At 46.2% G+C, this 13,793-nt stretch overlaps 1 protein-coding gene across 4 annotated transcripts in view; it reads left to right on the top strand.

Annotated features, from left to right (window-relative positions):
- KDM5B (lysine demethylase 5B) overlaps positions 1 to 13,793 on the top strand; it is a 192,856-nt gene that overhangs the window by 67,482 nt on the left and 111,581 nt on the right. For all 4 annotated transcript variants that reach the window (XM_039518029.1, XM_039518031.1, XM_039518028.1 and 1 more), the window contains one exon: positions 10,403 to 10,490. In XM_039518029.1, coding sequence (XP_039373963.1) covers positions 10,403 to 10,490 — 88 coding nt within the window. The remainder of the gene's footprint in view (positions 1 to 10,402; positions 10,491 to 13,793) is intronic.

The raw sequence follows: 13,793 nt of genomic DNA, 5'->3' as shown, positions 1-13,793 counted from the left end.
ATCTCAGCCTGATTCTGACCCCAACTCTTGCTTACTGAACCTGGCTCTAGTGATTCTCTAACTCCTGCTCAGTGACTACTGTCCCTGACATGTAGACCCCAGCCCAGCTGTGACCATTAGGTCACATTGCCTACATCCCCATCCCCTATACTTGCAATACAGTTGTATAGTAATTTGTGTGGGGTGGGGATGATGAATAGCTGTTGGAATTTTTAGGTTTTGGGTAAAAATTTGTCCTTATTTATTGACAGCAGGGACATTAATGAAATTTGCACCCAAATTAGGTTTTGTTGAAAACAGTCTCTCAAAGCCTAAATCTAATGGAAATTTTCCCATGAACTTTAAAATTCTAATGGAAAGTTTGCTCGGCTTATATCAAACTATAAGCAAGTGAAACCGACTTAAACATTTTCATTGTCCATACTCAGACACTGATCATAAACAGTTTTAATAAACATATTTAAATTATTTTGGTTGTAATTCCTTCAAGGCATGGGACTATTACTTATTGTGTGTTTGTACTGTGCCTTGTACATTGAGGCCCTAATTTTCAGTAGGTCTCCTAGACATTGATATAATATAAATAATAAAAAGGCTGGAATTTTCAACCCACTTAAAGGAGTTAGGTGCATACATCCCAAAAATCTCACCCATAAAATCCAAGGGGTGGGATGTGTGACATAGGTAATGACATTTGTGGAGTTTTTTAAAATACTTTTAATTGTGTCCCCTTTAATGCTAATTCACCTTGTAACGATGTAATACACCAATATGTCTGAGTAACTTCATGTCCTTAAACCACACTGCGTAAATTAGAAATACTCTCTTTAGCTTAACAAAGAGAATGTTAAGAGATGACTATATCACAGTCTATAAGTACCGAAATGGGAATTAATCTTTTTATATAGGCTCTTCAGTTTTGCAGATAGAGGTACATAAAGATTCAATGGCTGTCAAGTTGAAGGTAGACAAATTCGGACTGGAAATAGGGCATAAATGTTTGACAGTAAGGGTAATTAACTGTTGGAACAATTCACCAAGGGTCATGGTAGATTATCCGTCACTGGCGATTTTTAAATCAAGATTATTTATTTATTTATTTATTTATTTTAAAATTTACATGCTAATCTAGTTCAAAAGAATTATTTTGGGGAAGTTCTATGGCTTGTGTTTATACAGGAGGTCAGACCAGATGATCGCAATTGTCTCTTTTGGAATCTACTAATCTGTTCTTTGGAAGGGGTTTGGTTTGTTGGGAGAGTATAATTGCTAATACTTAGGTTTTTTATCATAGACTGGTGACTGGGATTGCCACTGCTACAAGTGTAGAGGACTTGACAGGTGATTCAATATAGGGGCTCTCAATTTGAGGTAATTCTAAAGAACTTGATTTTCCGAAAGTGCTGAGCACCAGTTTCTGAAAATGTTAAGATGTCTCAAGTTGGGTATCCAAAAATGGAGGCGCCTAAAATCACAATCAGTTCTGAAAATCTCTGCCAGAAACTTCACAGCAGCTGGCCCAGGACTATGAAATACTAACTTAATTACATTCAGGGCTAAATGTAATTCTTGTAATTATTCAGGACTAAATATAATTAGCAGCTGTCCTAAACCTACTTATTTTTCATATATGCCTTCCTACAACAGCAGCCTTATTCTAATTATTGAGGGAGAGGAAGCAATCCATGTATTAAATTTGCCTGACGCTTTCCATTAGAAAAATGTTTGACTTTTGGGGGAGGGGATGAGAGCTCTAATTCCTTCATGGTTTGCAGAAGGACTTTGAAATTTGGCAGAGGAAAAGCCCTAGTATCAGGAAATGCTTTTTGTTGTCCCCATGAAAATCCATTGCGACTGAGCTAAGTTATAAGGTACACAAAATCACCATTTCCCCTTTGTTTATGCTCACTACAGCTTCTGTCTGGCTTGGAGACCAAAACGCTCAACATTGCACTAGCACTGCCTGTGCACAACCCTGGCATCCTGCCTTCAGCATGCCCCACAGACAGGGTGATGGAACACCAGCACCCTTCTCCCCCTCCACACTCCTAGTTCTTCGAGTGCTTGCGCATGTGTAGTCCACAGTAGGTGTGCGTGCTTGCCACGTGCACCAGTGCCGGAAGTTTTTCCCCTAGCAGTACCTGTAGGGGGAGCGCTGCTGTGCCCCCTGGAGTGGTGCCTCTATAGCATACTATGAGGGGAGCCGTGCGCTCCCCTCACCCTCAGTTCCTTCTTACCGTCAGTGAGGGTGCTTTGGAACTACTGCTCCAGCTTTGCTTCGCTTTAGCTCGTCCGAGAACTCGTTGTTCATTGTTAGTGGTACCTGTTAGTTAGTTCAACAAGTTTCAGTTCAGTTAGTTAGCATTTGGGCTGGGGCATGCCCCGGGCCCCAGGGCTTAAATCGTGCGACTCTTGCAGGCGTTCGATGCCCAGAAGTGACCCGCATGCTGACTGTCTCCGCTGCTTGGGTGAATCCCATATTAGTGACCGCTGTAAGATCTGCAGATCCTTTTAAGCCTAGAACTAAAAAAGAAAGAGGCATTAGACTTCGGGCCCTTCTCATGGAGTCGGCACTGGCTCCAACCCCGATGCACCGAGCAGATTCGGCACTGGGCACCTCGTCTTCGGTGCACAGTGATCCCCCGGCACTTTCTGGTGGCTGGCACCACTCTCAGTCTAAGAAACAGAGAAAGGCCCCGTCATCTCAGCAGCGTTGAGAGAAAGCAGGGGGAAGAGGCTAGACCCACGTCGGGCAGCCGCAGTCTCTCCCCCTCCCCCTCCGGGCTCCAGAGCTCCGACTCATGTTGAGCGGAGCAGCCTAGTGGCGTCGACTCCAGAGGCCTTGCAGGCGGCCCGAGACATTATGACTCTGTAGGTACCCGGGGCCCGCTCTAGAGGCAAGCCACTGCTGGGCTCTAGACAGTCGACTCCAACCCAACGCAGATCCCGGTCAAGAGACCGCTCTCGGGCACGCTTGCTGCTCAGTGTCCTGTCAGGACACAGTCTCCAGCCTCCGCTTTTGTCACCCACCAGGTTGTCTGGTCGGGTGCTGTTGGATTGGAGTTCCAGGCACTGTTCCATGCCACGCAGAGAGTACTGACAGGACAGGCATAGGCGCTGTAGGCACTTCCCTTCTTGTCGGAGGTACCATAGCCACTCCCAACACAGGTGCCATCGCTGTTTGCGCTCCAGCTCTCTCTCCTCGAGGCACCACACCCATGACTCCTGGCGGGGGTCGCCATCTCCGCGTCGTGGTAGGTCTCGGTGCTGTAGCGTCTCGAGGAGAAGTAGCTTGAGACGGCACTGTTTCTCAACATCAGAGTCCCGGTCATGTGGCAGACGTTGTTTTCGGCACTATCGATCGTACCGCTCCCATGGTACCGATAGGTCGTTGGTAACCCTGACCTCGACCCACACGAGGCCCCCTACATCTCAGCCCAGCCAACCTGACCAGCTGGTGCCGCCAGTGCCGCAGCATAGTCAATGGCAAGGGCCCCCATGGCAGGGCCAGTGGTGCCAGTGGACCCCCTGACCCCCCGCACATGCCCAGCCAGGAACTCGTTTGGAAGCAGGGGCTTTGGAGGCTCCCTCCACCTCACTATCCAGGCCTCCAAGGGATAGATCGGCGGGCCACGGATCCTCGGCACTGCATGCGGAGTCTGACCAAGGGGTAGATTCTGTGGCACCGACCGAATTGCAGAGCTCCATACTGGCCACCTCCCTCGTGCCGGATGACAAGGTTGCAGCCCCACCTCCCTCCGCACCGCAGGAGGACTTCAGGGCTCACCAAGAGCTACTGAAGTGAGTAGTGTTGAGCCTCCATCTCCAAGCTGAGGAGATTGGGGGACCCTCAGACTCGCTCTTCAGTGTCCTCTCGCCTTTGGCACCGGGCAGAGTGGCCCTGCCACTGCACAAAGGGGTGGCTAAGATTTCCAATGCCCTCTGGCAAACGCCGGCCTCCCTTGCACCAATATTAAAGAAGGCAGAGTGCAAATATTTTGTGCCCACAAAAGGGCACGAGTATCTCTATACCCATCCAGCCCACAACTCCTTAGTGGTGGAGTCTGTAAACCATAGGGAGAGACATGGTCAACCAGGACCCACACCCAAGAATAAGGACTCTAGAAGGCTTGACTCGTTTGGTAGGAAACTTTATTCATCGTTCAGTTTCCAGCTCCGGGTGGCCAACCACCAAGCCCTCCTCAGCCATTATGAGTTTAACCTGTGGGGGTCACTGCCTAAATTCGAACCCTCCCTTCCAGACAGTGAAAGGAAGGAATTTAAAGTGCTTATAGAGGAGGGTGCCGCTGCTGCAAAGGCTGCTCTGCAAGCCGCATCGGATGCAGCTGACATGGCTGCTCAGTCTATGGCCTCGGCGGTGTCCATTCACAGGGCGTCTTGGCTACTGCTGTCCGGGCTCTCCACGGAAGCGCAGTCTCTGATGCAGGATCTTCCGTTTGATGGCAAGGAAAAGCCTAAGCCGCAGGCTCCTGCCCCATCTCCCCAGCCAAAATATGAGCCCGCCTACAAGAGGTCCAAGACCCAAAGGAGGCGACCTCAAAGGCAGTCTTGCTCTGCCCCACAACCTGGGCCCTCGAGGTGCAAGAGGTGCTTTTCACTGATTGCAGGAGGGTACCCCCGAGGGAACCCTCCTACCAATAAAGTTTGCCTTCAGCAACTGCTTGTGTGTGTTCCTTGCGGAATGGTCCCGAATTACATCGGACCGTTGGGTCCCCACACCATTTCCCAGGGCTACACGCTACAATTTGTCTCACTCCCACCCCCCTTCTCCGGACGGCAGGGGAGACCCGTTACATTTATCCCTGCTAGAGCAGGAAGTGGGTCGGCTCCTCAGCTTGGGAGCTGTGGAGAGAGTTCCAAGGGAATTTCGGGGAAAGGGGTTTTACTCCTGTTACTTCCTTATCCCAAAGGCGAAAGGGGGGCTCAGGCCTATCCTGGATTTACGAGACCGCAATCAGTTCCTGGCTGAATGCCGGTTCCGCATGGTCTCTCTGGCATGTATCATACCCGCTCTAGACCCTGGCAATTGGTATGTGGCCCTGGACCTTCAGGACGCATACTTCCATATCCATATATTTGAGGGGCACAGATGCTTCCTTCGTTTCCTGGTGGGACAGGACCACTAACAGTTTACAGTCCTCCCATTTGGCCTGTCCACCGTGCCCAGGGTGTTCACAGAGTGTATGGCGGTAGTGAACCTCAGATGCCAGGGGGTCCAGATATTTCCCTACCTCGATGACTGGCTGCTCAAGGGCAGCTCGTGGTCTCAGGTACAGGACCATGTGGGGCTGCTCTTGGCTACGTGTGCCAACCTAGGCCTCCTAGTAAACAAGGCCAAGTTGACACTAATTCCGGTACAGCACATAGAATTCATAGGCGCTCTCCTGGATGCCTCCACAGCCACAGCCTCCCTTCCTCTGGGCAGGTTCCACAGGTCTTCACAACTATTTGTTGCTTCAGCCGAGCGCATGAGGGGTCAACCGATCTTCACCCAGAGGCTTTCCTGGTGGATTACATTTGTGCATCCACACATGCTACGACCTAGCAGGGGTTCCCTCACCACCTATCGTGAGGGCGCACTTGACAAGGGCTCAGGCCTCGTCGGCTGCCTTTGTGGCCCATGTCCCTATCCAGGACATTTGTAGAGCTGCTACCTGGTCCTCAGTGCACACGTTCACCTCTCACTACGCGATTGTCTCATACTCCAGGGATGATGCAGTTTTCGGTAGAACTGTGCTTCAGCCAGGGAATCTGTGAACTCCTACCCACCTCCATCAGGCATAGCTTGCAATCATCTGCTGTGGAATACACATGAGCAGTCACTCAAAGAAGAAAGGACAGTTACCTGTTCCGTAACTGGCATTCTTCGAGATGCATTGCTCATGTCTATTCCACATCCTGCCCTCCTTCCCCTCTGTCGGAGTTGGTCTGGCAAGAAGAAACTGAAGGTGGGGGGAGCACGTGGCTTCCCTTATAGCGTGCTATAGAGGCGCCACTCCAGGGGTCGCAGCAGCACTCCCTCTACGGGTACTGCTAGGGGGAAAACTTCCGGCACCGGTGCACGTGGCGATCACGCACACCTACTGTGGAATAGACATGAGCAACACATCTCTAAGAACGCCAGTTACGGAACACGTAACTGTCCTTTCCAGCACCTACGCCCACAGAACTAAACCTCCTAAATGAAATGCAGAAAAAATGGATGCTTTTGCTGCTGTTTCTTCCCCTCCTCCATCCTTTGGCGTAGATAAGGTGCTTTGGGCTGGGAACCAGGAGACCGTTATTATTGAGAGAGGCACTGTATCCTACCGAAAGATTAACCAATGGGAATAAATCCAGATTTTTAATATGGCAGACACAAATTTCACTTCCACTTTAAATAAAAAAAAACAACCCCAACATTATAAGAATATTTAGCTTTCAAAATGAAGCACTCAAAAGTTACTGAAGGCCAGAATTCAAGTTGCCAGTAGAGCCTTAAATCTGCCCCCATGTATATATGCATAGATAATATGATCACATACAGCTATCTTTACACAGAATTTTTGCTACATACATGGACTGTATCAGGGGATTAACTGAGATCATGTACTGAATAAGACTTCTTGCTAGAAGTTGGTTTGTGAATAAGGCAGGGAACTGCAAGAAGAGAGGATAGTTTTATGCTTGAGGCCTGTAAGGTGGGAGGGTCCCAGAGCTCGGGCTGCAGCCTGAGCCTGACTGGTCTACGCTGCAATTAAACAGCCCCTTAGCCTGAGCCCCACAAGCTTGAGTCAGCAGGCATGGGCCAGCCACAGGTGTCTAATTGCAGTGTAGACATACCTAGGATGTCCTGAGGTAGAGTTATGGCTCTGCCACTGATTCAGTGGGTAGCTTCCTTGCCTTGGCTTTCCTGCGTGGTTCCAGAAGCACCTGGTGAGGATTGCTGAGATTCTGGAAAGAGAGATTGGTCATGTAGGAGAAATCCCACCAGATTTTTGACATCTTGTCAGCCTCTAGCCAAGCTAGGATTGGCTTCCTCATAAATGAGAGACTCCTTGACCAGGGTGGATTTGATTTAAATTACTAGCCAGGAATTTAATTTAATTTAATTTAATTAATAATCAATTTAATCATGGTTTTCTACATAAAAGTATATTCTTGTTGGTTGTTATAATCTTAATACATATTCTTGACAACTCATAGGTTTGAAAACTTTTCAGATTAGTTTTACAGCTATATTAGAAAATGAATGATTGGTTATTTCATTTACCAAAGGTAATTGAAGCACATATTTATGAAGTCATTGGGAGGTGAACTATCTCCAATTCAACAGGTTAATCATTAGTATTTGGAGGATTTTCTTGCCATGTTGTATTAGGAGGAGAACATCACCAGACAGATATTTAAATTGTTTTATTTAACTAAAACAACAGCGTTAAGTATTGTGGATTTTTTTTTCTTCAACAGCAAACATAATATTTTAACAAAACAAGCATATGTCCCTCACTTCTCACATTTATCTCCAGACTTCTTCTCCTTGTCCAGATCTAGTCCTCCCCCAACAATTTTCTATTCATTGAACGTTTTGAAACTTTGCACTTTTAGAGAGAGGTAAGAGATTGATTCTGTGTACACAAATTTGCAGAGGCACAATAGGGTTGAGGTCTGTTATTTATCACCTCTATATATTTATTTATTTTAAAACATTTTTGCTGTTAACAAGCATGTTACCTCTGGAGACACAAATCCACAGTTTGAGAACTGCAAAACTAAGCATCTTTGATGGTATCTTCTAGACTAAGCACCGAGTCCCATTGGGTAGATAGAAAGATTAACCTAAATAATCTATACAGAAGCCTGTGGAACCCCATAAGATTCGGTCCCTAATCCATGAACTATTGGAACTCATTTACAAAACTTTTCTTAAACATTACATGGTTCCAGTCAGCCCAAGAGGAGTACATGCCATGAGGGAGGACTTGTTCTTTGAGAGGAGAGCGCTATTAAGAGCATATAGACAATGCTCTGCACTTATTAAGACTCAAAAGCCGCCATACAGGATTTACACACATAGTGCAAGCCATATTGTCCTCAACCCCAGTCGAGCAACAATGCTGTCCTGTTATTCCTGGAAACACAAGTACTGTGCCAAGCCAAAGTACAACATAAGGCACCAGCCTTCCTCTTTCTTGGCAGTGAAAATCCATATGACATTTCAGCAAATTTGACAGGACTGTTGGGAGCCACATCAGATCCAGTCCAGAGAGTATAGCATTCGGAAGCCACCTTGCTCAGTTCCATTGGGTATGTTCTGCCATACCATAGGATAAATGGATGTTGGAGATCATCATCCATGGCTAACACATACAATTCTGCTCTTTAAACCCTACCTCTATCTCCCTTCCTTGTCCCTCTTCAGGACTTGGAATTGGAAAAGATGCAGAGATGGACAGAAGTGGTTAGGGATATGGGGCATATGAGGAGAGATTAATAAGATTAGCATTTTTCTGCTTGGAAAAGAGATGATGAAGGGGGGATATGATTGAGGTCTCTAAAATTATGACCAGTGTGGAGAAAGTAAATAAGGAAGTGTTATTTACTCCTTCTCAGAACACAAGAACTAGGGGGTCACCAAATGAAATTAATAAGCAGCAAGTTTAAAACAAAAGGAAGTATTTCTTCACACAATGCACAGTCAATCTGTGGAACTCCTCGCCAGAGGATGTTCTAAAGGCCAGGACACTAACAGGGTTAAAAGAAATAGATACGGTCATGACAGATAGGTCCATCAGTGGCTATTAGCCAGGACGGGCAAGGATGGTGTCATAGAATCATAGAAGATTAGGGTTGGAAGAGACCTCAGGGGGTTATCTAGTCCAACCCCCTACTCAAAGCAAGACCAACCTCAACTAAATCTGTTGGGTTGCTTCTGTTTGCCAGAAGCTGGGAATGTGAGATGAGATGCATCATTTGACAGGATACTGGGCTAGATGCACCTTTGGTCTGACCCAGTATAGTCATTCTTATGTAGAGACCCTTCTCACAAGAGCCTGGCCACTTTGCGTCATCTTTGAGCCATAGGGGATGTTTTAGTAGAGTTCAGGGGCAGAGGCTTCCCATCATTCTGAAGAAGAAAGGGGGTCTTTGTCCTACCCTAGACCTGAGGAGACCATCTGAGGTTTAGGATAGTAACTCTTGCTTCCATTATTCCTTCTCTCTGAGCACAAATCTTGTTTCAGTCTCCAACCTTACAGGATACATACTTGCATATAGATAGCTACCAGGCCCCCACAGGAAGTACCTGTGATTCACAGAGATGCTCAGCCATTATCAGTAGAGGGTTCTGCTCTTTGGATTCCATGGCACTGAGAGTATTCACAAAATGTCTGGCAATAGCAGGACTGATGGATGAACTGTAATGCCTCATCTCCTGTAAGAATAAGGTAGTACTGCATCCCCATGCTAAACTTTTATTCCCTGAGACTTGTCTATCATCTGATTCACACGATACATTTTTCCCTAGGCCATATTCTCTTTTCTAAGGGAAGCCAGGTTACAAACTTTTTACATACTAAAAGACCTCTTATCTTAATAGGACAAAATCACTGAATGCTTCCCAGACTGACTGTAGCTTGTCCTCTGAGCCTAATACCATTAGCCATCTTCTCTTGGTGTTTATCCAAGTGGATTGAGATTTGTATCCAAAAGTGGATTTTAGACTTACTAGTCATACTAGTCTTTTGGGGTTTTGGGGTGTTTTCTTACCAGGTTCAAGGCTACCTCCAGGGCCTGCCATAGAAATGTGTTCATTGTGGAGATTTGCAGAGCTTTTACTTGGAGCTCAGTCCACCTTTCCATGCAGCATTGTTTTTCTGATGTGGTGTGAGGTTGGAGGCCTGTTTCAGTAGAGCAGTCTTACAGTCTTTTAGATGTTAGCCTTCTTGATCCTCCTAAGAGTGGGGATCGGTAGTGATAATATTGGAAGGACTAAGAAGAGTTACTTGCTTGTAGCATAAGTATTTCAAATAGGTTATTGATTTAGATGAATGCTCCACACCCTTCATCCCCACTTATTCAGAACCTAAACAGCCGTTGAGGAGGTGGAAGGAACTGATGATGAGGGCCCTTCAAGTGGCCTTTCCATGGAGCATGACAGCTTGAAGCAGAGGCCACGAGGTCTCCAAGGGTCAGTTCTTTAAAAGGTTCTGGTCTTTTGAGTGTGCAGGTACATGTTGAGAGTGTGGGTCTCTACTGATGATCTATTTAAGCTATAGGTAAGTAAGTCTTCTTTACCTCTGAACAATGTAGTTTGTGATGAACAGTATCTTGGTTACAAATATAACATTCAGAACTGAAGAATTGAGGTTCAATTACTAAATACGACCATTTATTTTTTAAGGCTACTAATATTAAAATGGAGTCAGATGAAACCCCAGAAGCCAAAACTCATAATTTGAGGCGCAGAATGGGATGTACACTTGTAAATGGTAAGTGGGTCAATGGGGGAGGAAACAAAATATGAATGTGATGCTGCTGCTTGCGGGAGGGATGCTCAAAAGCAGCAGCCAGGCATTCTATCTCAGCAATCCACCCCAACCAGACTTTTCACCCTTACCTTCACAAATATTGTGCAACATGCAACATGTGGCTATGACAATGGGAATATTATCTTTGTTGAGATTTAACCTGCTATAAAGGCATCACCGGTGTGCCTTCAATCTGCCAAATGCACATCCCACGGTCATCCTGCATCTATTCAGCCTGTTGTTGAACGTTACTGCTATATAAGTTTTCCGTGTAAGGCTTCATGAGCCATGACATTAAGGGGTACACCGGGTCACCCTGAATCACTATGGGCATTTCAACATCCCGTGCTGTAATCTTCTGGTCTGGAAAGAAAGCTCCTGCTTACCACTTTCTGTATAGGCCAGTGTTCCTAAAAATATGTGCGTCATGCAGCTTTCCAGACCACCCCGCATTGATGTCAGTGAAATGCCTGTGGTGATCTACAAGTACCACAACACCATGGAGAAGTACCACTTCCTATTGATATACGCTGTCGCAAGGTGGTCCAGTGCCATCTGTCACCCCTCCGTAGTTAGGGAAACCCATTTCCGCAAAGGCATCCATTATTTCATGCACATTGCCAAGAGTCATGGTCCTTTGCACCAGGATGCGATTAATAGTCCTCCACACTTGCGTTAACGCAGCCCCAACAGTCGACTTCCCGACTCCAAACTGATTTGCGACTAACCAGTAGCACTCTGGAGTCACCAGCTTCCACGTTGTGATTGTCATGTGCTTCTCCGCCGAGTGGGCAGCTCTCATTTGGGTGTCCCTGCGCTGCAGGGCTGGGGCGAGCTCAGCACACAGTTCCAGGAAGAAAAACAAGGAGTCCTTGTGGCACCTTAGAGACTAACAAATTTATTTGGGCATAAGCTTTCATGGACTAGAACCCACTTCATCAGATGCATGGAGTGGAAAATACAGTAGGCAGGTATATATACATAGTATATGAACAGATAGGAGTTGCCTTACCAAGTGAGGGGTCAGTCTAATGAGACAATTCAATTAACAGTAGAATACTAAGGGAGGAAAAATCACTCTTGCAGTGGTAATGAGTGGCCCATTTCAAACAGTTGACAAGAAGGTGTGAGTAACAGTAGGGGGAAATTAGTTTTCGTAATGACCCATCCATTCCCAGTTTTTATTCAGGCCTAATTTGATGGTGTCCAGTTTGCAAATTAATTCCAGTTCTGCAATTTCATGTTGGAGTCTGTTTTTGAAGTTTTTTTGTTGAAGAATTGCCACTTTTAAGTCTGTTGTTGGGTGTCAGGGAGATTGAAGTGTTCTCCTACTGGTTTTTTAATAATTCCTGATGTCAGATTTGTGTCCATTTATTCTTTTGCGTAGAGACTGATGGCCAATGCACGTGGCAGAGGGGCATTGCTGGCACATGATGGCATATATCACATTGGTAGATGTGCAGGTGAACGAGGCCCTGATGGTGTGGCTGGTGTGATTAGGTCCTATGATGGTGTCCCTTGAATAGATATGCGGACAGAGTTGGCACTGGGGTTTGTTGCAGGGTTTGGTTCCTGGGTTAGTGTTTTTGTTGTGTGGTGAGTTTCGTTCAGGCTGGGGAGCTGTCTGTAGGCGAGGACTGGCCTATCTCCCAAGGTCTGTGAGAGTGAGGGATCGTCCTTCAGGATAGGTTGTAGCTCCCTGATGATGCGCTGGAGAGGTTTTAGTTGCAGGCTGTAGGTGACGACTAGTGGTGTTCTGTTACTTTCTTTGTTGGGCCTGTCTTGTACTAGGTAACTTCTGGGTACCCTTCTGGCTCTGTCAATCTGTTTCTTCACTTCAGCAGGTGGGTATTGTAGTTTTAAGAATGCTTGATAGACGTCCTTTAGGTGTTTGTTTCCGTCTGAGGGATTGGAGCAAATGTGGTTTTATCTTAGAGCTTGGCTGTAGACAATGGATCGTGTGGTGTGGTCTGGATGAAAGCTGGAGGCATGTAGGTAAGTATAGTGGTCAGTAGGTTTCTGGTATACGGTGGTGTTTATGTGACCATCGCTTATTAGCACTGTAGTGTCTAGGAAGTGGATCTCTTGTGTGGACTTGTCCAGGCTGAGGTTGATGGTGGGGTGGAAATTGTTGAAATCCTGGTGGAATTCCTCAAGGGCCTCCTTCCAATGGTTCCAGATGATGAAGATGTCATCAAAGTAGCGCAAGTAGAGCAGGGGCGTTAGGGGATGAGAGCTGAGGAAGCATTCTAAGTCAGCCATAAAAATGTTGGCATACTGTGGGGCCATGTGGGTGGTAGCCATAGCAGGCCCGCTGACCTGAAGGCATAAATTGTCCCCAAATCTGAAATGGTTGTGGACGAGGACAAAGTTCAGCCACCAGGTTTGCCGTGACATTATCAGGGATACTATTCCTGACGGTGGCTTTCCTCATCCAAAAGTTTTGCAGCCACTGCTAGTCATCCCAGACATGTATAATGATGCAATCCCACCACTCAGTGCTAGTTTCCTGAGCTGAAAAGCGAGGGTACACCATGTTCAGCTGTGTCGTGAATTCCAAAAATAATCGAATGTTGCTCCTATCGATGTCAGACAGCACATCAGGCAACTGTGCATCCCATTATGTTCAGAACTTCACAATTCATTGCATTGCCATTCAGGATGTGCTACTGACCGCTAGCAGAGCATGGGAGAGCAGTGCAGTTCCATTCTTTCAGACAGATGGTGGGGCAAGCAGAAAAGAAGGGATGTTTAAAAATGCCACGAACCGAAGACTGAAGCACATGGAATGGTGTGATGGAAAGCAAGGTATCATGGGACATTGAGCCCGGACCCATGATGTGCTGCGATCCACTCCATCGTCCCACAATACATAGCAGTAGACGGTGGAGAGCTGAAATGTGGGATAGCTACCCACAGTTCATTGCTCTCACTATTGATGCTACTGCCCCAAGTGTGGACTATGCCGATAGAGGAAGACAGTGTGAACGTGCAACAATGATTTTCTTTTAGTGCTTTTTGCTCATTGACTAAATTTTTGGTTTAAAAAAAAAAAAAAAAAAAAAAAAACTCTGCCAGTGTAGACATAGCCTTAGAAAGACTGACCTTAAAACAGATGTCATGACACAACTTTATCTGCAGTGGTGCTTCCAAGTCACTATAATAAACAATTCCAGGTTAATAGAAGAAATGATCCATGATATCCTGATAAAGAATAAAAATTGTTGACTGAGTTCAGCAGAACAAATCTGAAAACTATTTAGT

This window comes from Mauremys reevesii, unplaced genomic scaffold (assembly GCF_016161935.1).
Source record: "Mauremys reevesii isolate NIE-2019 unplaced genomic scaffold, ASM1616193v1 Contig2, whole genome shotgun sequence".
In the NCBI taxonomy this organism is placed as follows: Eukaryota; Metazoa; Chordata; order Testudines; family Geoemydidae; genus Mauremys; species Mauremys reevesii.
This window is presented reverse-complemented; position numbering and strand designations above follow the sequence as displayed.